The sequence below is a fragment of the Nelumbo lutea genome, chromosome 1 (genome assembly GCF_056320005.1).
Source record: "Nelumbo lutea isolate HS-2025 chromosome 1, American lotus-T2T, whole genome shotgun sequence".
Lineage (NCBI taxonomy): Eukaryota > Viridiplantae > Streptophyta > Magnoliopsida > Proteales > Nelumbonaceae > Nelumbo > Nelumbo lutea.
In genome coordinates this window covers 103,707,226-103,731,041 of record NC_142684.1, presented here as the reverse complement: position 1 = coordinate 103,731,041, position 23,816 = coordinate 103,707,226, and the positions used below count along the sequence as shown (strand labels likewise).

The following is a 23,816-nucleotide window of genomic DNA, read 5'->3' as shown; positions in this document are numbered from 1 at the left end:
CCTTGCCGCAAGACTACTGATACAATGCATGTGGCAAAATTATTCTTCTAGGAGATTGTGCGCCTATATGGAGTGCCTAAGTCCATCACCTCATATCAGGACAATAAGTTTCTAGCTCACTTCTGGTTGATTTTATGGAAGTGGTTCAATATTGAATTTAATTTTAGTAGCATGACACATTCTTAGACATAGGGTGAGCAAAAAAAAACCAAAAAACCGAAATGACCGAAAAAACTGACCAAAATCAAACCAAAAAATTGGTTAATCAAACCAGTCAATTTGGTTTCGGTTTGATATTCTTAAAAAAATGACAATTTTAGTTCATTTTTAGTTAACCATTTTAAAAAACCATCGGTTAACCAAAACAACTGGTATATATATATATATATAATATTATATATTATATATTATATTTTTTATTTTTCAAAAATGTTCGATAGTCTAAGGGGCTTTCAATTTCAGCCTTTCTTTGAATCAATTGAAAGTTTGGCAATCTGCCAAAGTGCTAGACTGCCACTGCCAGCCGCACTCTCTTCGAAACTCGGAACCACTCAAACCTTTTTCTCTTCTCAACTTCTCTCACTCTGTCTTTTCTCTTGTCTCTCTACTCTCTCTCTTCTCTTCTCAGTCTCTCTAGTCTCTCCGTTCAATTCTCAGTCTCTCTATTCTCTCTGTTCTCTTCTTAGTCTCTCTAGTCTCTTCGTTCTCTTCTCAAAATCTGTTTTGACATGAAATGGATAATACCCATATATCTCTAACTCATATTTATGAGATGATAAAATATGGCAAAACCTATACCAAGAATTGGTTCATGTAAAAATGGATGTATTGGTTTATGTAAGAGTGGACGTAAAATACCAAAGGGAGTTATTCATGTTCAAGCAAGTTTCTACAATACCATTGTGACTATTACAGATGTACGAGGTCGAGTGGTTTCTTGGTCTTCTGCCGATACTTGTGGATTTCAAGGTACAAGAAGAGGGACACCATTTGCTGCTCAAACCGCAGTAGGAAATGCTATTCTTATAGTAGTGGATTAGGGTATGCAACGAGCAGAAGTCATGATAAAAGGTCTTGGTCTTGAAAGAGGTGCAACATTACAAGCCATTCGTAGAAGTGGTCTACAATTAAGTACTAAGCGGCAATGTCGATCGCTGCCTTGCTGGCAAGCAAGCACCAATGCCATTCAGTGTCATTGGTAGTTTTGAAGCACTTGTCAACTACCGATGGGCGGTGGTTTTGAAGCATATGGAAGCCTTCTCTCTCTCTCACCTCTCCTCTTTGCGGCTCCGCCAGCAACCACCGGCATCGATAGCAACCACTGACAATTTTAGGTTTTTTTTTATATTTTAAGTGCATAAAAAAATTGAAAAACTGAACCATAGTTAACTAGTCTATCGGTGAATTAGTTAACCAATTGCATCGGTTCAGTTTCAGTTTGGATATTTAAAAAACTAATTAGGTTGGCTCAGTTTGAAAAAATAACCAAACCGTGAGCACCCCTACTTAGGCGGATGGGTAGACTGAGGTAGTAAACAAAACTCGGGGCAATTTGATTACGAGCATTTGTGGTGACAAGCCTAAACAATGGGACAATGCTTTGGCTCAAGCAAAATTTGCATTTAACAATATTGTTCATAGTTCAACAGGGAGATCTCCATTCTCCACTGTCTACACGAAGGAGCCCAGGCATGTTCTAGATATGATAAAGTTGCTTAATGTTTTTGGTACGAATGTCACAACTAGAGCCATGGCTAAACATCACCAAGCTACTATAGCGGAGGTGAAACAGAAGTTAGAAGAGTCCAACACCAAGTACAAGGTAGTAGTTGACAAGCGACGACGAACGAAGGTATTTGATGTAGGAGACCAAGTGATGGTGTCATAAGGAGTGGTTTCCTGTTGGTACCTACAACAAATTGAAGCCAAAGAAGTATGGTCCCTATCGGGTCTTAAGGAAAACCAATGACAATGCTTATGTTGTTGATCTTCCTAAGAACATGAATATCTCCATAACCTTCAATATTGCTGATTTGTACGAGTACTTTCCATCTAATGGTCCATCTTATCCAAAGATTAATTCAGAGATGAGTTTTTTTTTTTTTTCAAGTGGAAGGGAATGATGTGGAGCAGCTTGCAAATAAATACATGGAGCAATTGGATAGGAAGAAACTACCCAAAAAGGAATGAAATGATGAAAACACAAAGTCATACGAAACACTCAACTTTCTTATTTGTTTCTTTTTTTGAGTTTCCTAGTCTTAATAGAGTTCTTATTTGTTTGTTTTCTTTTAGATTAGTTAGGAAAGGTGTAGGAGTTGTCTCCTTTCCTATTTGTTTCCTTAGGAATTGGTTTCTTATTTTGAGTAAATTTGTAATTCAAGGGTTATAAAAGGGACACTAAGCCTTTGTTTATAGGCAGTGAATTCCAAATACAATTTTTTCAAAGAGTTTCTCTTAATTTTTGGTGTATTACAGAATTTCAACCTAGTGGATTCTAGGTCCTTTCTTATCAACATGTAGCTTTTACGACTATCGTCAATGTCGCATTTCGACAGGAAGTAATGTTAAATGCAACAGAGTAGCTTAGTGAGCTAATTTGATGGAGCCGACTTTCACAGAAATAGAGAATCGCGTTGCACGTTGTGGAATGTAAAGGTGATGACTCTAGAGCGAGCTCTTGAGTGAGTTGACGCATTTTTGTGAATCGTCTATCATTGGACCATTTGATGATGTCGATGAGGCCACCGAAACCTAACATGTTGACCTAGCATGTATTGCAAAGAGCCAAGCTGCGAGAACTAGACAACAACGACTAAGTATATTTTGGCATCGATGCTACAAATACAACACCATTTTCTAAAACGGTGTTGCTGATGTGTGGGTTGGAAGCACCGTTTTTTGAGAAAATGATGTCGTTTTTTGTTTGGAAATGTTGCTGCCAAGTAGAACGTTTTTTGGGGCAACAACAACGTTTTCTATTTAGTACCAATGCTCTAGGAAATGTTTTCAACACGATAGTCATGTCCCTATCACTGCCACGTCATATCCTTGTTGGTAGCAACGAGTTACAATTCTAGGAAACGCCAAATTCGGCGTTGCTCTAAGCCACACTTTCCCAATTTCCAATGTGTGATTTGGAGCACTGTTTTTTTATGGACAGACGGTTCCAAACAAACAAGCATTTCCTAGAGCACCATTTTTCTAACGTGGCATTGATGCCAAATAAATGCTAAGTCAAGATTGTAACTACATGCTTCACTAACACCATCGAAGAATTCATCGGAAAGGTCAAGATAGCATATCTCTCTATTTGCGTTTGGATGGAAAAGGCGGGAACAATGTTTGTGAACTAATTTATAAAGGGGTTTTTAATGTTCAATCCACCCTTAAAAACCTTAACTCCATCGTACAGGTGGGATGAATCCTGACCATGGATCAATGCCAAATCCACGGTAGGATAGGGGGCTACTAGACCAGACGAGGCTGTAATTTCAGATTTCCGAGGTGGATTACAGTAATTATAAAAAATAAGGGAAAAGTTTCACGGTCAGGATGCATTCCCCCCGTACTTCGTGGTTAGTAAAGTATGAGCTGGGTTGATCGGTACTTCTCCCAAAAAATAATGCATCGATTTAACGTTTTCCGTGTGAACGAATGATGGAAGGGAGGTTTTTGTCGAATTCTTTCAAAATTTAAGGGAGATTTTTGTATTTTACAAAAAAAAACGAAAATCGTTGTACAAGCTTTACCAAATAAAAATCTCGTTTTACAGACTCATAATTTCATCATCTCATCCCGGGAGATGATTAATAGAGTTTGGCCGTCGACGCATTTACGTTAAGCCTTCTCTTCTTTACGTGCATCTGAAGGGTCAACGTTTCTGGTATGCTATTTTTCCCGCGATATACGCGCCTTGTATTTCTTTTCTTGTTTTCTTAATATTCTTCTTACTTCTTTGACTCTTTAGTTTAGATCCAAGAATAGTCGTTTATGCTGAAAATTGAACGTTCACAAACTGAAGAGTGAAGCTTCCTCTAGATTTCCATGTTTCAGCTTAGCAAGCTTTTGGTTTCATGATGTACCCTGCCGATTGTTTACTCTTTAATTTAAACCCAAGAATAGTTGTTTCCTGTTATTTTCGCAGAAATTCATGTTTATAGATAGTTCTGTGTTGAAATTGAACGTTGACAAACTGAAGAGGTTGAAACTTCCGGTCGACTTCCATGGTTCCGCTTAGCAAGCTCTTAATTTCGTGACGTACTCTGCTACTCGTTTAAACGTCTACAAAATTGTTCATAATCTCATTATTTGTTCAGTTCTTTCAAAATAGTTATGCCAGGATTTTGAACTTTTGCGTAGTAATTATAGAACTCATTTTTCCGAGCCTAATCATGTAAGTCTAGGTCTCAATTGGATGCCATATTTTGGGTTGTCTTGATTTTCTGCTATTCTGTTACTGCTCCATCTAAATACTTTTGTATAATATCATGCACCGTCCCTTCTCAAATAATGAAAGAGTTCTGGTTCTTGTCGAATGCCTTTTTCTTTTCTTTCTTTCCCATATTGATGTCCCGCCTTAAGCAAATAATTGGGTGCAAAATAATGATAACAATAATTGAGCTCAATATTTGAATGATGAAGAATATTGATTTCTCAAGAAATTTTTTTCTTTCATCAGAAAGCTCAATATGATAGAATTCATGATTAGTTTATAATGGACGACAAGATTGAAACTGTTTAATTTCACTGGATGTTCTGAAGCCAATTCCAGGTTTCTAAATTCACAACCTACGATAGCCTTGCAAAGTTGGGTGATTTCCTTACTAAGAAATGGAAAAAGAGCAAGAATCAGAGTGGCTTGAAGCACAGAAGATCATCATAAGTGAAGACCTCGTAGCTGCAGCAAAAGCACAGTTGCAATTCCTTGCAGCCATTGATCGAAATCGTTATCTCTATGATGATCCTGTTCTGCACTATGCAATTTACAGGTATGCAGCCTAACAAGCAGTGTTGTATGGACTCTCCTAAATGGATGAATTGCCTGTATTGGACACTAACACTCACATGGATTCTTGAGGGACACTTCTACATGGTGTTTTTCTTTCTTTCATTGTTTATTTGATGGAGATGAACAGTTTGCACATTCAATGCCATTTTTCCTACAAAATGCTCTTAAGTAACAAAACAAGCTTTTAAAAACTTTTTTATAGGACTAATGTTAAAATTCAACAAAATATGGAGTATTTTTAATAGTTTATACTTGTCCATAGATGTGCCCGTGAGTCCTTATTTTTTCGCCTTGCCAAGTCAGATTCCCAGATGCACATCAGATTCTGATTCCCGTATCCATGTTCCTTCAACACTGCTAACAAGTGTATCCCATTTTTATACCGATCAAATGTCATTTTGTAAGATCTAGTATCGGAGTATCATATAGTCATTTTATAAAGAAAATAGCATGTAGGTTCATTGACAGTTTCCTAAATTAATATGTGGTGATGATAGTATTGGTTAGTCCTTCAAAGTGTGTAGGCCAATCACCCAGTTGGACATAGGATGAATGAGATAAGAAACCACTGTGTTTTGGGTTCAATAGACCTTGCCTACTAGAGGAAAAGAAACAGAACAAAATTCTTAACTAAATTTTGGTCTCCACAGTTGAACATAAAACAGGCATGTGCAGTGCACTACCAACATGCATGGTGAACACTGGATACTCATCACTCTTTTGATCTCATTATGGGAAGATAGAATATTTGATTCTTAAAGAAATTGGATTATGTGACTTATCCTTTTATAAATCCCGAAATTGTAAGTTCAAATCCCTCTTATCAAATTCTGGTTTGTAAGATTTCAGGTACAAGGTTTGCTGGCTTCCCTTGCTTGCCAAACATAACGAGTCTTGGGTTCTAGAAGGGCCTTTGGTTGTGCCACTTGATTGTGAATGGATTTGGCACTGTCATAGGCTTAACCCGGTAGACATCTAGAATATACATAACTTGTTTTTGTTACTGGCAGAAAAATGTATCTCTTTTCCTGATTTGTTTAACAGTAATTGAACTTTCTTTTTTTGTTGGCTTTGTTACTTAGGTTCGGTACAAAGCAGACTGTGAGGAATTTTATGGAAGGATCCTTGACAACCGCAATGTTGTATCAACTATTCAAGGGGTTTCTACAAAGGAAACTGAAGAAATTTGGAACAATCTATATCCTGAAGATCCATACAAACTTGATTTGAGAATTCCTTTATCAAAAAAAGTTGATGAAAACCTTTCAGGGGTTTCAAAAAGCACCAAATACGACTTGGTTTCAGCTGCTAAAAGGCAAAACCCTTTCTTTTACCAGGTAATTAAGAGGACTCCATTTTTTTTCCTTTACATTCTCATGGGGACCAGCCTATAGCATCAAATACCTAAAAGTAGTGTTATGACATGCTTCTTTTAGATATTACCGAAGTACAAGTGTTTGGATTTTGGGTCCCATTACATTATGTACATTTTTTTGAGAGGGTAAATGATCATGGACAGAATTTCTGTATTAAAACATTTTAACAGAAATAAGAAGAAAACTGGAGACAATGGAGGGCAAATATGCTGGTGTTGCTACCAAGAAAGAGGACTCTTCCTCAATGCATTAACTCCAATAGTTGCAGAAAACAAATCTCATTAAAATTCCATTTGCTAGCTTAAAATGGGAGAGTATAAAGAGCCTGTTCTCCCTTTCTAAAGAAATGTTAATCATAGCTGGCTACTCAAGCTACTTACTAAGACAGAAAATAATAAAAAATGAGAAAGCACAAAATATATCCAAAACATTTTTTATCTTGTCTTTAATTTTCTTATAGGGTTGGCTTCAAGCATGAGCTGGATTAACTTGTCCTGTATTCCTGTTGTCCTTAAATGAGTGTAGTGTTCCTAAAAGAGATGGTTGTCTCGTCTATCCAGATGGGATTTGTATTTTTGGGTTAGATCTGTGGGTTTTCCTACATCAATTTCCCCCATTTTCACATAACTCAACTCTTAAGGGGTGGAGTACATATCTCATTGAACTCCGTTATGTCCTTCACCCCTATTTGCAACTACTTCAATATGTCCTTCATGTAATGATGGTAGGGGCCACAGGAGGCTTCTGAACAAGCAAGGATTTTGGCATGAATATCCAAAATATTATGAACATGTTTTGAAATTTTGAGAAACATGCTTTGACTATGTTTCTGTTCCCAATAATAAAATTCTTGTACTAGAAGCAGTATGCTCCATACATGTGGCTCTGATTACTATAGTGGGGACAATGCATCAAGTTAGGCCAAGCTCCCAATCCTTGCTCATTCACTTTTAATTTCTGCCTTTCTTTCATGTAGAAAGGAAAAAACTAATAAAATTACTGAAAATCTGAACTTTGAACTAAATAAAATGTAGTTCAAGGAAATAAATAAAGCCTTCTTTTGGTTAATTGGATCTTACAATGACACAAGTTTCTAACAGTCACTGCAAACAAGACTAGAACTTGCTTAAATTTGCTGAATGTTTGCAGAGAGTTGAGGTTCACCAATTTTACTCCATCCTTGGCATGCTTTATTTCTTCTTCTTCTTTCACCAGTAATTTGACTGATTTTGAATTGATAGGTGATCCATGAATCAACTAACCCAGTTTGAAAAGTCTTCCCAGGAGCAATTGATTGAAATAATTAAAATAGGAAACTGAAAATAGAACAGGAAGTTATATATTTTACCTTAAATGTACAAGTAGTAGGGTGTCTTCTTCTATTTAGAGAAATCATTATTGAGTCCTTTGAAGGGGTAGGATGTTAAGAGCTTATTTCTCCTGCAAGTTTTGTTAATATATAAAATCCAAAACATAGTGATTCTCTTCACATTACATATGCTCCCAGAAACTACAAAGAGCTTCATCCTCTAAGGGACACAGGCCTTCAAATGAAGCTCAAATAGACCAAAAATGTGCTCCCTCAAACTTTTGGGTGGTTTCTAATATCCTTCCAGAAAATGACTTGTGCAATGCCACAACTTGTGGAAGGACATTCATGAGCAAGAAGATCAATGGATTTTTCTTGATTTGTATTGTGGAAGTCAGGATACAGGATAGTCTTAGCACTATGTTTAAGTGATTGCAAGTTCTTCACTGCTTTTGTTCAAGACAAATTATACAAGCCAAGTTTGTTCATGTGCCATTTTCATGGGATTTGATCTGAATCCTGGGTTTATATGGTGAATCATGATATATTGAGAATTGGTTGAATATTTTCTCAGTGATTTAACTCATATAGAGTTAGCACATTTCCAGAGGCACTACTAGGTCCTTAGTTGATGTCTCATTCATGTGATTTTATTGTTTTGGCTACTATGCCTTGACTATGTTTGATTCATATGATTTCATCCTCATTCTCCTTTCTTTCAAGCATGCAGTTGAACTGTTATTTCATTCTTTTCCTTCAGAGGTTCCATGGAGGTTATTCATTCAGTTCCTTGACTTCTTGTTTATTTATGTCTTTGCATATAAATTTGTGGCAGGTTGACAGACCAAATATGAACAACAATCTTTTTCTTCAATGTGCCATGGAAAGATACAAAGGATTTTTGCATTTGATCAAGAGAAACAGGGAGAGATCCATCAAGCGCTTCTGTGTTCCAACGTATGACATTGACCTTATCTGGCACTCTCACCAATTACATCCTGTTTCTTACTGTAAAGACCTGGTAGAAGCAATTGGTAAGGTATTAGAGCATGATGACACAGACTCTGACAGAACCAAAGGGAAGAAACTGGATGTTGGATTTTCTGGAACCACCAAACAGTGGGAAGACACATTTGGTTCAAGATATTGGAGAGCTGGGGCAATGTATAGAGGTGCTGCTCCATTTCCTGTTACATTAACACCATTTGCCTCAAACTTAGTGAGCAAGAAGGTAGATCCATCCAATGTGCATCAGAACATAATTGAGTTTCGCAAGACAAAGGTTATGGAGGTAAGCTGGTATTTTCTAAACCCTATTTTTGCAATTGCCATTTTCTTTTGTGCATTTATTATGCCTTTACTAGTCATGTTACCTCAAAGTAACTTCATATTCTCCTAATTTCAAAGAAATTGATTGCCTCTACAATTATAAGGTTTGGAGGAAATCCTGGTAATCAAATAAATTATGCTATTGAGATTATAATAAAGAAACAATAATTTATTTCTATATTGGGGCAGAATGGCATGTGAAATTGTAAATCCAGATCCAAATTTTGAACAGTTATCTTTAAAACTGTAATGCTCCAATAGGTAATAAGATGAGAGAAAGTAGACTAAGATGATTTGTCATGTGCATAGTAGACCACTTAATATCATCTGTAAGAAGTGATCTGTTACAAGTTGAAGGGGCTAGTAGGGATAGGGCCAGACCAAAAAGGACATGGATCAAAATAGTAAGAAGTGATTTAAGCGTTCATAATTTAACAATGGATATAGAATTGAACAAAATGGAATGGTGAAACAGGTTCATGTCGCTGACCCCATATAGTTGGGATAAGGCTTAGATGATGATGGCCATCTTTAAAATTGTAATGCTTCTTTTAGGAACAGAACTGAAACTAAGCTTGAGGACCTAAGACAGGAACAAAGCATGTATGTTTACTGCTTGTATTTCTATTTTTGTTTTTCTAAAATCTAAGATGAGATTTTTTTTTTATTTGACATTTATTCAGTTACCCAACCAAAGAGACCAAAAGCTTGCAATTGAAAGTTATGGATAATCTGCTGTTGGAATACAGGTCTATGGTGGGATTCACTAATTTAGAGATGTATAATTTATTATTTATTATTTAGGAAGTGTGTTTATATCTTATTGAGTTTTCTTAATTAGAAGTTGAGTACTTAGAGGATTCTTTTAGGTCTGATGCTCAAGAATTTTCTCATTAGTGCCACTTCATTGAAGGCGTTGTCTTGAGTTCGGTATCTCTCCATATTTTCCTTAGGTAGAGAGGTATTACCCCTTAACCATTTATCTAACAATTTGTCTGTACTATATTTATGTGTATTTATCATGATTTTCATTATAAAATGCTTCCTGAACTTTCTTCTTGAACATTTTAATTTTCTTTTGGCTTCTGTAACTTTTTTGTTAAGACATGTTTCTTGTTTCAATACAATCATGTTCCACCAAGAAAAAAAGAATAAGGTTGGTTCTGAAATCAGTATTATAGATTAAAAGAAAAATACTTCGTTGTACATGTAGGGAGTAGGGACTTGGATCCTTAATTGGATACATTTGTCTGAGATAACTTCTGAAACCTGACCTGAGCAAACTTGCTACCAAATCATTAATTGGAGTGGCTGGAGAGTCTGTAGCTCTTGCATCAGAAGACAGCCCATAAAACAGTTAGCTATGTATGTTACTGGGGAAATTTTAGGCCTTTTGTATATTTGTCACTTAGATGCCAATAATGTGAGTCTGGATATAGTAGGCACAGCATTGTAAGCACAGTGGTGAGCACACACTAAATATTCTACACCTATATCAGAAATTGATTTTAATCTTTTTCAATGGTAGGCTGGGGGTATTTTAAGGAACAAGTGTCAAAAAACTTTCAAATGCTTACTCAATGTGCCCATACTGTGTGCCTACCTGATCCAGACTGCTATACTGTTACATGCAATCACTAATGGTTTCAGTTTGAAAGTTATAGGGACCTTCCAAATTAAGATTAGGATAATATAGGTATTTTTGAACACCCCCACCAAGAAAAAGAGGAGGCTTATAGACTTCCACATTGGTTTCATCATTGAAGGTTCAGTCACTACATTGGTTTCCACCTAACCCAAATACAATCAAGCTGAACATTGATGGCTGCAGCATGGGGAGTCCACACTTATCTGGAGTGTGGAGTGTTTAGAAATTTGAGATCAGGGAGGGAACTTCCTAGCCTTATATTCTGGACTGGCAGGTTTTGGCAATTCAATTAGGGCTTAAACATTAGCTATTCTGCATGAATTACAGCTAGTAAAAAAAATCATTGTAATAATTAATAAAAAGACATCTTGGTTGAAAGGGACTCAAATGTGATCACAAGATAAGCAGTAATGAAGCTGGTTCTTGGAAGTATAGACATGTTAAGGAGATTTAGTGCTAGCAATGGAACTGAGGACAGTATATAGGTGGATTCCAAGATCAGCCCATAATGCTGCTGATGAACTAGCAAAATGAGGGGTAAACAGAAGCCAGATGTATTGGGACCTGATCTCCCCTTGAGAAAAGCATGCAACTTTTGTAAATTGTGATTTTATTTGGCTAGCTGAGGATATCTACCTTCTGGAGTGTTAGGCACTTGACTGTACAAAATCCTACTACACATTTCAATTAATAAACTTAACTATTACTGATTAAGAAAAGGGAAGCTTTATTATTGGTAATCTGTACAAGGTTTTTATGGTCTGTTAGTTTAAAACTAGTAATCCTGTTCAGCATTGAGATTGAGAACCTTGAAACTTAATAGCTCTAATTGTTCTGACCCTAGAACAACAATTTTTTTATTATTTATGTGTTTTACCCTCTGGAGTCATGTCATTCTATTTCTTATGCACCTATTTTGTTCTTTCAGGTACTTCTGGAGATTGTGGGGGTAAGAAACTTACCAACCAGGCACAAGGGCAACCTTTTTGTTTCTTTTAGTAAGAAACAACCAGATTTATTCTTTAATGTTAAGAGAAGAGTGAGTATTTTGTCTGAGTGTGGGGAGAAACGGGTTGCTGCTTTTCAGTGCGAACCTACAGGAGAGTTATTCTTTGAACTTATGTCCCATTCACCTTCCATCTTACCCATATCAAGGCCGGCCAAAATCATGGGGACAACATCTATATCTATGTCAGACTTGCTTGACCCAGTTTATAAGCTTTCACTGGAAAAATGGTTCGAGTTGGTAGCCAGTTCTGGAATTGACTCTAAGCCAATCTGTCTGCGCATTGCTATCTCTATCACTGTCCCTTCACTAGCAGCACAGGTACTTCATATGGTCCGGTTACATCCATTGTCAATTAATCCCTGTTTTTCACCACTACTAGGAAGGATCCAACATGCCAAGAGTTGGAAATGTGTTCTGGATGAAAGTGGCAAGGAGATCATTGTTATTAAGATGAGGTGTGTAAAACTTGCTCACTTATTTTCTATTGACAAATGAAATTGTAATTCCTTGCAGGTATAGAATCTAAAATTCTGATAAACAGGGTTATCTGATATGGTGAGTCTAAAGACTCTAAACTGCTTTAGGTTAGTAACATGAGGCAGCCAAGCTACCAAGACAGCCAACAAAGCGGAGTTTGCTGGTGCATGAAAATGCATGGCTAATATAAATTTGGGTGCCTAACCATTTTGTTCAGAAGCTTACCTGATCTGATTCTAACAAATTAATCTATAATTATTTTAGATGTTCAAAAACAAAAATGCTTAATCATAATGATCTTATGGTTCTAACTTTAGGTGAGTCCATCCACCACATAGATCTCCTCATGCGGTAATATGAACAATTTAGATTTCCTCTTGAAAGATACTAGTTAAAACTGTCTATGCTAGAGCTCTGGGCAAATGAAAAATTATTTGAGTGGAAATAACTTGGCATCATTACAGTTTTCAGATGTGAATTAGAATCTGGAGCATTGGTTTATTGAAAAAAAAAAAAATTATGTTGGTTCTTGTATTCCCCCAAATCTGAAAAATTTAGGTTGGTTCTTGTGGTAATATGCATTTCATTTATATCTCAGAAGTTTCCATTTCTAAATTAAGAAACTGATGCCTTTTCTTTGCTCTTTCGTTGGTATGCATGTATGGTGTGCTTACTTGATGTAAAGACCTGAAAATAAAATTTCCCTGTTATTTACCTAATTGGTATCTTATGGTAAAAAAGAAAAGAAAAGAAAATAGCACTGTATGAATCATACCTAAATCCTGAATTTTATCAATTGCTAGTTTTTTATGCATTGCAGGGATTCTAAAAAAACAGAGGCAGGAACCAAATGTGTTGCAAGGAAAGAGGTGTTTGGCATTGTTGGATCTGGTGAAAGTCATATTCTAGCTGAGTCTGTAGGAACAGGTTGGTCTTTGATGAGTTCTCATGGTTCCTTTCATCTTCGGAAGACATCCAGTGAACGTGGTCATATTTTTGAGCTTAGAGGTAATCAAATGGTAAGTATGTTCAATTTCCTCAAAGTAATTGTTTCTCGTCTCTCTATTCAAATGGTCAGATTATCATGCAAGTGTACATAAATTACATCTTCCTTTTGCCATTTTATGGTTGGGATATTGTCACAGGATACCTGTAAGGAATACATGCCCGTCAACCTGGAATGTCCACAACATGCTGTATCAAACATGGCCAAAATTACCACTATGAATTAAATTGTGCTCTAAGCATCCAATAGTGTAATTTTATCCAGAATGATGGTCATGACACCTATCATTCAAAAGTAGTTGACTTGGACCATTATGGACCACATGGTAATTTGAAACTAAAATATAAAGGAAATGAATTTAAATCCTCTACAATTTTTACTCAGACTACTGGATCAATCACAATACACATCAGTTCCATACATGCGGGACATATATCAAGTTAATGTGGCATATCATGATTGGCCAAGTATTCTCTGGTTCCATTGAGGATTTGGAGTGTAAAAGCATACTATTAATTCGAGATGTAGGTTGACATGCACTAACATTTGCATCCTCACTCAAATACCAGTCCGTATGTTTGTTATCTAGGTAATCCTGACATTTCTTTTTACTAGTGGATGTCCAGGTGTGGTGCACATGAAAACCTATGAAACTCACTGTGTACTAGTGGATTTAAATTTTGTATTCCATTTTCATTGTTAATAAAAATACTTATTATTTTTTATATTTAATTTTGTTTAATATGGTAAATATATAATATTAGAGTGTGGACATTTTTTGTATTTTATATATTTTTATTTCTTTATTTTTTGTGTTTTTTATATAATTATGACATCATTAATTGACCCATTTGACTCAAAAAAATTATTTCATTTTGGGTGGCTTTAAATTTTCTATTCCATTTTCATAATTAATTATAAAAATAATTTATGTTTATCAAACTTATCTTTGTTTAATATGATAAATGTATAGTATTTGAGATGTGTTAAATTTTTTTTATAAATTTCCATATGTTTTTTGTATTGTCTATTTTTAATTTTATTATTTAATTATGACATCACTGGTTAACCCTTTCAATCCAAATGGTTGGACTGACTGCCATTTAGATGGAAAAACAGTATTTTTCTGAGTTAGTTTTAATTTTTTATTCAATTTTCAACATGAATAAAAATAATTATTATTTAATACACTTATTTTTTGTTTAATATGATGAATACATAATATTAGAGATGTATTTAGATGTTTTCTAAAATATTTCTTTTTTAATAATTTTTTTGTGTTCTTTTTTTTTAATTTTTATTTTTAATTATGATAATGGTTGAACTACTTACCCACCACTTGAATGGAAGAACGGTTTCATTTTCAGGATGGTTTTATGTTTTGTATTGTTAAAATTATTAGGTATATTTAATTAGTAAATTTTATTTTTGAAATAAATAGTAAAATTTATTGATAAGAAACAAAATTACCTCGAAAATAGATAGGATTTAATGAGCCAATGGGAGTTAACACCTTAAATATTGGACTTAACAGGAGGGAATTGAATGAAGTGAGATGGTTCAAATTATGTTTTCTACCCTCGTAGTTATAAGAGCAACATGCACTTCGGTCCTAATTTTTTGTTGTATCTTATGGGTGATTAATGCACCTGATATCTCATGTTTTATTGTGGTACAGGTGAAACTTTTCGTTGGTAGAAGGCTGGAATTTGAAACCACCAACCGTGAGACAAAAAAGAGTGAACGTGACTACATGACTGCAGTTGAATACTCAACCGATGATCCATACGGCAAAGCCTTGGCATTGTTCAACTTGAAATCAGGAATTCTCAAGGTATGTCTACGCATTCTAATTTCCTTTAGCAGAAAACTCTTCAATAACATACCCATTTGAATACTCATGTAGGTCAACGAAGAATGGTTTTTGTTGCCTGGGATAACATTAGCTTTTATTCTCTCTTACATTCTGAGGAAAGAGGGATACGGCGTTTTCATTGTCAATGGAGAAAACAGAAAGGAGATGAATGATTTAAATGAAGATGATGAGGGTTGTGATGTGGAAGAGCGGACAGATAGATCACTGTACTGAAGAAAACAACAGACAGAAATGCCTGAGAAATGCAGTGTGGTGGTGCCAGGTGCTAGCAACGGAAATTCTGGTGATGTAGAGAGCCAAATTGTGGTAAAGAGTGGTGTATGTAGAAACATGCGTAGCTGCAGAGAATGCAGAGACAAGTGAAGAACAAACAGTATATGTGGTGGCAGCGGTGGGTATAGACGTGAATGTGATGGTGGTTGCGGCGGCAAGTTGACATAAAATGGAGGGGACTCACGGTCCACGGAAGCGGCTTGAGGTTAGCATCATGAGGTGCCACGCAAGTATGCTGTTTGGAAAACTAAATAATAAGGTCGAAGGAAAGTAATTTACAGTAAAATAATAAATGCATAATTACTGTTCTGTTAATTTAAGGTCAGTTAAACCATAGTTATTGTTAATAAATTATTATTAATTTGTAATTAAATTTAAATAATTGTTGTTAATTAATAGTAAAATAATCAACTTGTTTTTACGATAAGTAATTGAATAGTGACGGAGTGGGTTTGGGGCATTTACCATATTCCCCATCTCCGACCGAGACTATTTTTGGGGATAAAAGTTGCCCTCCATCCCCGATCCTTGACAAAGATGGGTTTTCCGTGGGACCTGAATTATCAAATTTTTTTAATTAAAAGTATTATTTGGAGAATAAAAAATAATTTAAAATATAAATAATATCTTAAATATATTTTGATATATATAATGTAAATAATCTATACTATATATATATATATAGCGGCCCATATCAGCTACCCTCTCCTTTCTCCAAACCCCCTTCCTCCTTAACTCTCTCTTCCTTTTCCACCACTCCCATTTTACCAATTCAGCACCCTTTTTCTTCATTCTTTAATTAAGATAATGAAATTAACCAATTTACTATTAATTATGTGATTAAAGTTAACTAAAGTTTTTAATTAAAGGTATTTTTGAAAAATAGATTCACTTAAAATAGAGGAAATTTTTAAAATATAAACAATATTTTTAATATATTTTGATGTATATATAATGTAAATAATATTTAATATATATAATTGGGGTCAACGCAGGGTAGGGACTTCACTCTCCATCCCCAATTAGGGATCCCTATTAATCCCCATCCTCGCCTTATTAATCCCCATTGGGTCGGGGAGGTCAACTACCCAACAAGGATGGGAAAATTTGCCATCCCTAAGTAATTTTGTTAATTAAATAATCCAACTAAGTTTTATTAAGCAACCTAATAAATTAATGGTCTAAAGTGTTAGAAATTCAGTAAATTAATTAGTGTAAATTAAGTAATTATTATGGAAACTTATAATTGGCCATTTCACTGTTAATTATGTAAATAAAGCTAATTAAATCAATTAGTGTTAATTATGTGAATCATTGGTGTTATACAACCCAAGAATGGGGTCTGCAAGGTTTTGACTCAAGATTTTAATGCAACTCATATTGTTCTTGGCAATGGAAGAGGAATATGGAAATGGAAGATTGTTCAAAATCTTCCCAAAATACTTTATCCAATTTTGTAAGGAATCGTGATTGGTTCTACCCTATGAGATGTATATCTCACAAACATGGAAATATAATGAACGCTAATTGATTATCAATATTAGAAGGGTGGTGACATGGCATCATGAGAGAGAGAATTGAGCTAATTAAGGAGAGTAGTTATGTGGGTAAAGAGAGTGAAAGACATGAGTAGTAGTGGGGAGAGAGAGGGGGAGATTAGGTAATATATTGAGGTACTTATGGAATTGAGAGAAAGAATGCTGAATTGGCAAAATGGGAATGGTGAGAAGGGGAGAGGAGAGAGAGTCAAGGAGAATGAAGGGTGGGGATAACGGAGCAAGGAGGCTGCAACTTGGGTCGGGTTGGCCCTTGGGTTGATCCCTTGGGCAACCTGACTCTATAGTACATATCATATATAAATATATGTTATATATATAATATATCATATATTAATTTGTTTAGATGCATGATAGTTGTATAACCCCCACCACATGCTATCATTTATTTCTTTTAAGATAATCACTTCACTTAATCCTAATTGGAAATACTAAAACCTTAATAACATATTTTATGTTTTTTTAATATTTTATTCTTTATTTCCTCTTTATTGCTTGCCATCCATACCTTGCTGCCTATAAAATATCTATTATAAGTCATAACTCATAATAAACTAGTCATTTCAAATATATATATTTTTTAATTTTGTACTTAGAGAACCAATAAAAATATCAACAAACAAATAGTAATAAAACATAAGATTAATATATATGGTGAAATTTGAGTTAAGATCTTAGATTAATAAGTTTTACAAGACTTTAAGGGATGGGAAGAAGGTTGGGTTGGGCCCAACCCGAGCCCAACCCAACCCGAAGTTGACTTTGGGTTTGGTTGGGTTGGGTTAGGATTGGAGGTATTTAGTTAGGGTTAGGGTTATGGTTGGGTAGGCCGGGTTGAAAGTCGGGTTGGGTTAGGGTTAGGGTTGGGAGTTTAGAACTTAGGATTGGACTAGGGTTTGCCTCAACCCGACCTAACCCGGTCCAACTTGCAACCCTAATATATATAGTGAATGAGTACATCTTTGTTGTTACTGGTGTAAGCGCACCTACTCTGTACATATATAAGTAAAGATGAATGGGTAAAAGTAAAAGATCTCATACAATATGATGCTACTAAATATTGTGAGTTAATTTTTATGGCTGCAGGTGAAAAGGCCAAGAATGGCAATGGTATATTGGTATGCCTCTCTGTATCGGCAGAGGTATATTGGTACTTAGATAAATATGGATTTATATTCTTTTAGTTTTTTTTTTTCAAATTTTGTTTTTTTTTGGAAGGTATTTAAGGGTTTTTTTTATTAAAACTAGTGGGTCCTGATACACCTGTTTGGGTCCCGAAATACCTGTAAACAGGTTCGGGACCCAAAAGACACGATATGATACGCCCAATATGGAGAGGTATCGTATCAAAATTTTGAACATTGCATATCATGTTGAAAAGTTTGGATAGAAACAAGTATCAGAATACACATGGACATGGTGGAAAGAATAGATACACAAGATATATAAGAGAAATCCTTATAAATCCCACAAATACATCAATAATACTAAAGCTAATGTTCAAATAACTATGAATAACCAAATAACCAACTGATGGGTGCCTCAGTTGGTACTTGGTACATCAGTCATTGGCTCGTGCCAGTAAAGACTTGGGACCAAATCTCGATGCCACTAGGGATTGGGGGATGGGCTATGACCACCCCCTGTTGTGTATCCTAATGAACTAAAAAAGTTATGAATAAGGTTTAAATACTTTGATGTATAAATATAAAATAAATGCACACTTCAATAGTTTATATGAAGAGACCGAGAGTCTAGGAACACATAAATATTATACATTTTAAATAACACTTTCAAACAGTGTTTAAGCTTTCAATATATTAAATAATTTTTTAGTATAAAATGATTTTTGGAATTACCTAATTTTTTTAAGGAAAATTCATAAATTCATTAATAGAGGATAAAAATATCATAGATCTAACCAAAAGTTCAACATAAGGTGTTATTTATTTAATATTATTACATAAATAGTTATTCTATTTCTTCAAATTATCAATATGTTTTAATTATTTAACATGGATTAAATTATTAATCAATAAATTTTCGAAACACATATTTTTAGTTTAAAAATATTTAAGATTCGTTATAATTTCTAAGTTACATAAAGTATGTAATTCAGAATTTTCAACTTTGTAGTCACTACGTAATTTATGTAAAGTACCAAAAATTGAGAAAAATGTCATTTTTGACATAAATTGTTGTTGGATCAATGGGTTTGATATTTGATAAATCATTATTAGAAGCCATCTAAGACACATAGGAATAATTTGTTATTTTTGGATTTTTCTATTTTTCCGGGGAAAACGCATAAATGTAATAAAGATCATATAATTAACCACAAATATATATGTTTTGAAATAATTGGAACCCCAAAATACATACAACAATTGAACATGAATGATTTCTATAAAAAATAAATAAATGTGAATGATTAAATAAAAAAATAAAGTTAACCTTCTTTTCTTCTTCCTCTTCTTACATGGTGGACACTTGGATAAAGTTATTAATATATTATTATTTATTTAAGTTAAATTATTAATTAATGATCATAGAACCATAAAAAATATTAGATTAATGAGAATATAAAACACCCAATACACAAATCACGTGTAACTATTATATTTTAATTGAAAAATAAATTATTTTGTTCTTTATTAAAAATTAAAATATTAATTAATAATTTATGGAAATATATAATAATAATTTAAATATATATTAGATCCATTAGAATTTCTAAGATACAAATCATATGTAAATTCATAAATTTTAATCACTAAAATAATTGTTTTTCTTTTAGTATTTTTATTTTTGTAAATTACCAAAAATTAAAAATCATTTTTGATATAAATATTAAGGGATTTGATAGACCATTCATTTCATTAAAATTCATAAATACTTATTTTATTCAACATTCATATATAACATTATTTATTTGAATTACAAATGACCTCCGAATGTATTTTAATTACATGCACAACATTGGAAGATGCTCTAATGATTAATGATCATACCCCTAATTTGGAAGATATGGATTCAATTCTTACTAATAGCTTGTAAGTTAACGTTTTTAATTTGTGCTTAATAAGGAGAGAATAATTGGCATTGTTCATCCATCAAAAAGAATAATTAGTATTGTTCAAAAGTGCACAATTAATGGCATTAATGGTAGAAATTAATTGTCTTAATTTGAATTGGAAAAATTGTTACGGTCACAAAAAATGAATTAAGGCACAATCACTAAGAAGTGTGATTTAATTTGTTGAATGGTACAATTAGCAAACATCTAAATGTAAATTTTAAAAAGGGTAAATTACTGAAACCTCCCCTAAATTTTGGTAATTGCAATCACCTCCCCTAAACTTTCTGACATAGTTGCAAGTAGATCCCCTCTAGTAGAATTTTCTAAAAACGACATTAAAATGTCCAAAATATCTATACAATTACTTTTAACAAAAATGTTTATTTTCCAAATTTTCTCTCCATATGATTCATTACCCCAAACCCTTCCAATCTTCTTTATGAAATTGATTAATACAAAATTACAAACTGATATGAACAATACACATTCATCTGTTGATGCCAACCAATAAATACAATCTGTACATGGACAAATGGTGACAATATTAAATCATTCCATCCATATCATGTGCCAATCCTCTTGAATACCGATATGATACACCCTGTAGTACGCATATTGTATTGCTATCATTTGTTTGTATTATATATTGTATTGATTTTTTTTTTATTCAATGGGATATAAGATTAAAAAAACTTACAAAAACTACCACCTAAAGCATCTACTAATACAATGTAATCCTCCTCTTTGTGGATGTTCACATATATGACTTGAATTCTTCCTCTTGCCAGCCTCGACATTCTTCAATGATGGAATGACATCTCCAAGTTGTTGTAGCCCTTTCTTTGAGGGCTTCAATGCTTGACTTTGAATCTCCTTCAATGATTACATATGTGACTCCAAGATGCCACTATCTTTTGAGCCTCAGGACTTGCTCTATCTCTACTACTATTATAAGAAAATACCAATTGGCCCTACACTTAGTATTCATAGGGGCATTTTAATTTTAAAAAGGAGATAAGTCCTTAAAATAAGTAATGCCAAATGCAGGCTTAGTGTCACCGCTTTTCCATTTGAGTCTCTTGCAATGCACCACTAGGCACATCTCTATTCACATTTTTTGAGGCATCAAAATTTGCCTTTATTGTATTACCCTCTAGGGGAACCCATTTGACTCATATGGTTTTCTTTTCTTTCATATGGTATCTTCCCAATCGCTCTTGTGATTCTAGAAATTCTGTCAAACATTGAAGAGCTTTGGTAATAATTTGATGTGGGTTGTAATTTTTCCATCGATTTTTTTTTTTTTCTATCTACTTTTCTGAGTGAACCACAGTATAAAAGAGTTTTTCTTCCAACAGAGAATGAAATTTCTTTCCATTTATAACACATTTGATTAATTTGTTAATATTTATATTTGATTGAATCTTATTCACTAGATCCAAATTTACTTAGATCAGATTTGGATATTAAATATCATTAATAAATTACACGAAAGATTATAAGAATAATAAAAATATAACATTAAAAATGAAGTATTATTTAAATATTTCAATAAGTAAATATCTTAAATAAGAAAATAATAAAATTAATATTTTAAATCAATTAATAACATTTTTTAAATAACAAAATATTGAACATAACTAGATTGTAAATAGTTAAAATAAGAAAATTATGTATTAAAAATAAAGTATTAATATTTAACATAACAAACATTGGCAATAAAATCAACAGTCCCAAATTCTAGATTCTTCTAAACCGTCACCAACTTTTTTGAATAGAAGAGGCTAAGATTTGGGACTGATCAGCTTTTTGTCAACGTTTGGACGGTTAATAAATAGATTTAGATGACATTCGAATGGCATTTTTGACTTTTCAAATGTCACTTAATGGTTTATTAATAGAATGCTTAACGACAGGTATTGGATTGTCACATTTTGAAAGTTTGGGTACTAGGTTGTCACATTTTGAAAACTTGGGCATTGCATTTATCGCATTTTAAAATTGGGGGACCAAATTGTGGCTCAAGCCAAAGTACAGGGCACTGATTGGGAATTTTCCCTTTTTTTCACAAGGAAATAATCCCAATGCAAAGTTGTGAGGACTTTGTAAATCATGTGAGCACAGTTTTGTGAGAAATGAAGCTGATTTCCAGAATTTCAAAACAAATAATGACTTTGGGACCTTGAGAGGTTCCATTTCATTGCACTAAGGCGAGACTGATGGCTTCAATCAGTGAAAGTCCATGTTCACATTGTTTGAACAACCTCTTGCAATCTTGCATTGGGAATATCTCCCCGTGAAATAAAGTACATAGGAGATATTCCCAAGCTGTTCAAAGGTCATTGCATTGATCGAAGCCAAACTCCACCAAGGCCCTTCCGAAGGGTAAATTGCCTAAACCTCCCCTTTCCTCTGACAGTTGTGATTCAGTATGCTGCTTTATGTCAATAGCAACTAGGCATGACCCGTGTACTAAGTACAGGGCCAATAATATGAACTATTTCAAATTTTCATTTTTTTAAAATAATTTATATTAAAAACTTAAGTTAATTTTTTATTTGATGTAAGAGAGTTACCATATTTTATCTAAGAAATGACCATATACTAAATACAGAGCAATCACATGTATCATTTTGGTTTTTACTTTTTCTGTTTTTTATAGTAATATTATTTTATTTGAATTTTACTATATTATAAATAAAATAATATTACTATAAATAGTATTAGGTACTCTAAATAATGTTAGCTAAGCTACTCAAGAAGCCACCAAATGAACTTCAACAAAGAGCTGCTTGAATGACTATAATTAATTGCAATTTTGGGCTTTATGTTTTTCCAAACATTTCTTTCCAGAGAAACTATATTATGTCTTATCTTTCAAATCTTCCCACCAACTACCGATATGAGATATCAATTAATCTGCTCCCTTCATTGTCCAAACGAGCAGCAGCACCTAACCACCAATAAATGGGGTCTAATCTAAATACATTTCTATTTTTAAACCATTTTTCATCTGATAGGACAGGAATTTCATGGTGTTTGATGAACTCTGAAGAACCTTGTTGAGTTTGATAGTAGCAAGTTTTAGAAACCTATAGAGTGGGCGTTTGAGTGCAACGGTTGGTCAAATCTAACTCGGGAATCGGGAATTAGAACCCCTTGTTTGTACAGTCAAAGTGGAAAAATAAAACAAAAAAAAAAACATAATTCAACTAATAACTAACTAAAGAAATAGGGAAAATTAGAACAAAGATGAGAATAATAACATGGAAATAAATTTTAACATCTAGTGTGAAAAATATATAGTTGGTAATGAATCCAATATGATAAGATCATAAAACAACATACACATCTGAGTGGTTAGTAGTAAGTAACTTTACAGGCGCACGCATGTTGTACGATTTGATTGGATTAAAAAACAAACAGAGAAATAATGCATTTCACATCAAAACTTAGACAACAAAATAGAAACAATTAAAGAAAAACCAATGTTTGAAACAAATCCATCAAAGAAAAAAAAATGGTTTCTCAAAAGCAGTAGAAAGAGAGAGGAGAAATGATGCCTGTTTATTGACTTAACATTGATGGCACGCTCGATAATGTTCGAGATTTGGCCACTCTGCCATGATAAAACTTGTGAGGTACGTCGGCCGTGATGATAAAACTTGTGATACTGTGAATTGTGCCATTAAATTGTACATCCATGAGGTATATAATTAAGTAGGAAATAGATGTAATGGATAACCAAAATAGAGTTAGAGAAATGCAACATATTTGCCATCCTTTGACAAAGCATCACACAACAGTAAATGGGTGATATCCCCACCATTTTCCAAATTTAAGGTGGCCCATTTAAGCGGAAAAATG

The 23,816-nt window shown here is 33.8% G+C and overlaps 1 protein-coding gene across 5 annotated transcripts; it reads left to right on the top strand.

Moving 5' to 3' along the window:
- The first annotated feature begins 3,617 nt into the window (after nucleotides 1–3,617).
- Nucleotides 3,618–15,718, top strand: LOC148876520 (glycine-rich domain-containing protein 1-like). Of its 5 annotated transcripts, none has more exons than XM_088979433.1 (9): nucleotides 3,618–3,886; nucleotides 4,765–4,991; nucleotides 5,861–5,978; nucleotides 6,094–6,348; nucleotides 8,532–8,987; nucleotides 11,602–12,137; nucleotides 12,980–13,178; nucleotides 14,844–14,999; nucleotides 15,072–15,718. In XM_088979433.1, exons 2-9 carry the CDS (start codon nucleotides 4,834–4,836, stop codon nucleotides 15,252–15,254), a joined length of 2,061 nt encoding a protein of 686 aa, XP_088835559.1. In that variant the 5' UTR covers nucleotides 3,618–3,886; nucleotides 4,765–4,833; the 3' UTR covers nucleotides 15,255–15,718. The 5 variants fall into 5 exon arrangements, with proteins under 5 accessions (XP_088835559.1, XP_088835708.1, XP_088835778.1 ...); XM_088979582.1 differs by lacking the exon at nucleotides 3,618–3,886 and adding an exon at nucleotides 3,973–4,081; XM_088979652.1 differs by lacking the exon at nucleotides 3,618–3,886 and adding an exon at nucleotides 4,143–4,260.
- The last annotated feature ends 8,098 nt before the right edge of the window (nucleotides 15,719–23,816 follow it).